Below are 2,872 nucleotides of genomic sequence, written 5' to 3' on the forward strand. Positions count from 1 at the left end.
ATCTGTCCTACAAGCCACGTCAGATCATACATCTTTAACGGCGGCGTTTCCTTGCCATCAGCAACATCCTTCCAACGATTCCGAAGCTCTTTCGCCTTACGAAGAGCTTGGTTCACTTCCCCTCTGCCTAGCGCCTCGTGGACCGGACAATCTGGCATTTCTAACTCAATGAGCACATTCTCGTGATACGTGTGATTTCCCGTCTTGAACGAATTGCCGCGCGATACTGATATGCCGAAAACCATCAGGAGAAGAACAAGCGCTTGTTCAATCCATGCGTAAAACTCATGGAAGTCAACTTTAAAATTCCGCTCAGGATCCGCGACCAAAAACCCAAATTCCTCTGGATTCAGCGCGCGGTGGTACGAAGTCTGTAAATCGAGGTACTTCCACCGTAGACGCTGACAGGCTTGTTCAAAGCGGTGAAAGGCCTGTGTTGGGTTCAAGCGCGTTGTCGATGTTGATATTGAAACTGGGTTTCTTGGAGGGGCTGAGGATGGTGGGGGTTGTGAAGGTTGCGAGGATGCGCGTGCTAAAGGCTGTGACGACGAGCGCGTTGAAGGAGCTGAGTTTGCGAGACGAGAGCGGCCGTTTATGGCCCAGATCGAGTCGTTTAGACCTGTTGGTGTTTTGGACATATCGGATATCGTTGCTGAAGAGGTTACACTGATTTGTGAGCGAGTGGAATAGTCATGAGCGTTGTCGTAGATGAGTTTGAGATGCCACGTGAGCGAACGTAAAGCATAGACGTAAAGCATAGATGGACGCAGAAGCGCACAATGGGAGCTTCCAAATGGCCAAACAGCTTCCACTGAGTCCCTTTATCTACCTCGCCGTGGAGGGCTGCTCTCTCACTCGTTCCGTGAAACCGAAAGTCACAATGAAGCAGGGCACTAGCCCATGGATCTCACAACCAGTTCAATGCATGCGTTTCAGGTACGAGGTAAAATGACAAGCTATTGGTTAGCTCTATAAATAATATGCTGTGGTGAATAAAGAAATGAGATCATGAACGAATGTGAAAGTGCAACATCAAAGAGAACAGCGCTCAACTCAAACGATGGTTTACGGTACAGAATTCGTAGCGTCTGATTGGCTAATCTATCGGCGGTTAACGGTTGGCTGCGCAAACAAACGCCCTGAAACAACACCAAGAAATCATCACCAACACCGTCACCAACACAACTTATACTTCTCGTTAGCAATCATCATAAATCCATGTCGTAACCATATCTGTATTGATATATACAATCTCCACGTATCGACACAGCCAGCTCAACCAGCTTCCACTACCAATCCCATGTCCAGAAATCAATTAATAGCCTGCTCGCCTAACAAACACATCATAAGCTGGCCATGTATGCACCAATGTAGGTAAGGCGACAGCTCTCAATCATATATGCACCCCAACTCCCTGCTCTGGATGCTCTGTTCCAGACGCTATCCTGATGACCCAACTCAAAAGCAGCAAAATAACGCAACTCCATTATTGACGTCCGATCTCCTTGTTCGTGATCGACAGTTTATACAACGGTCCTGCCTATGTAGAATCGCGAACCTTCTTGGTAGCCTTGGCTGTACCAATATGAGTGGTTGTGCAGCTATTTCTTGTTAGCGTTGCGTTTGCGAAACCTGGAAAGACTATACATACCTTTTGTTGCAAATCGAAGACTCGTCAATGTGTCCTTCAGATGCAGGCTCAGGAGGTGACACCATGACAAACATCAGAGTCTTGCTGTTACTGCCCCAAACTTGTACTGCAGCAAGTGTGTCAACTTGGAGTTGCGGTATGGAATGTGGCCTGAACCTCGACCAAGGGCCTCAATAACATCACCAAGACAGCTGAGACTCTTGTTGATGTTTTGTGTCTCCTTCATTCGATCGCCTTCAGCCTGTGAGTGCTTGAGACGCTCGGAACCAGCCAAATCGACCAGGTTGAGCGTACCCTCGCAACGCTCCCCTGTAGCTGAGTTCTCTCCGATCAACTTCAGGATGAAGATACTGTGGGAACGAGACGACCGCTCGTTGGCCTTGGTTGCAGCCACTGATCGGTTGTTCTGTGCTTCTTCAAGCATAGTCTCCACACTTGATGGGCTGTCGAGACGGACTGACTTGCAGTTTGTGATGGTTGTCTGCTTGCGAGCTTCGTCATGCCGAATCTCGAGCCTTTTCGCCGATCGCTCATTTGGCGTCAACAGGTCGTTGAGCTCCTCATTGTACACCTCAACGAATGAACCCTCCATTGTGTACTCCCAAGACTTCTCCTTGAGCTTGGTGATAGTGTCGTAGATCATATGGGTGGCACGAGGAATCATACCATCGTTTGAAGACATGGTATGCGTCTTTCCAGATCCAGTTTGACCATAACAGAAGATGCAAACATTGTACCCATCAAGGGCACTCTGGACAAGCTGAGAGATCTCACCAAAGATCTCCTGGTTCTGAGTGCCAGGAACGAAAACGCGATCAAACTCGAAGGGATAGTTCTTTCGTGTGATCTGTCCCAGACTACTCTTCTCCTCAGGACCAGCCAAAACAATTTCAGCAGATGTCTTGTCATCGGAGAACGACATCTTGGCCTCCTCGCCCTCACCATTGCCAAGTGCAGGCCTCACTCGACACATGACTCGGATGTTGCCCTTGAGCTCCTGGTACTTATTGAAAAGTACTCGGCGTTCCGTCTCCTCCTTGATGAGTTTGTGCTGGGCCTCCTCTGCAATGCGCAGAGCTTCTTGGAGCCGTGCTTCCATGCTGGCGAATGAGTCGGATTGCGCCTTGCTGTCAGATTCCAGAAATTCGACGTGTGATAGTAGTGAGTTAATCTTGGCCTCGAGTGTGGTGTTGGCTGCTGAGAGCTCGGCGATGTTCGTCT

General features: G+C 49.0%; 3 protein-coding genes across 3 annotated transcripts in view; 1 reads left to right on the forward strand and 2 right to left on the reverse strand.

Moving 5' to 3' along the window:
• Nucleotides 1–158, reverse strand: part of FOXG_04391 (uncharacterized protein) — a gene marked incomplete at both ends in the record, with an annotated part of 541 nt that extends 383 nt beyond the window's left edge. Inside the window, one exon of the mRNA XM_018382394.1 lies at nt 1–158. Coding sequence (XP_018239099.1) covers nt 1–158 — 158 coding nt within the window.
• A 129-nt stretch (nt 159–287) lies between these two features.
• On the forward strand, nt 288–690 carry FOXG_04392 (uncharacterized protein; the record flags this gene model as incomplete). Its single annotated transcript, XM_018382395.1, has 2 exons — nt 288–362; nt 430–690. The coding sequence occupies 2 exons, from the start codon at nt 288–290 to the stop codon at nt 688–690; spliced, it is 336 nt and encodes a 111-aa protein (XP_018239100.1).
• Nucleotides 691–1,724: 1,034 nt separating this feature from the next.
• Nucleotides 1,725–2,872, reverse strand: part of FOXG_04393 (uncharacterized protein) — a gene marked incomplete at both ends in the record, with an annotated part of 2,526 nt that continues 1,378 nt past the window's right edge. Inside the window, one exon of the mRNA XM_018382396.1 lies at nt 1,725–2,778. Coding sequence (XP_018239101.1) covers nt 1,725–2,778 — 1,054 coding nt within the window. The remainder of the gene's footprint in view (nt 2,779–2,872) is intronic.

Source organism: Fusarium oxysporum, chromosome 4, assembly GCF_000149955.1.
Source record: "Fusarium oxysporum f. sp. lycopersici 4287 chromosome 4, whole genome shotgun sequence".
Classification (NCBI taxonomy): Eukaryota; Fungi; Ascomycota; class Sordariomycetes; order Hypocreales; family Nectriaceae; genus Fusarium; species Fusarium oxysporum.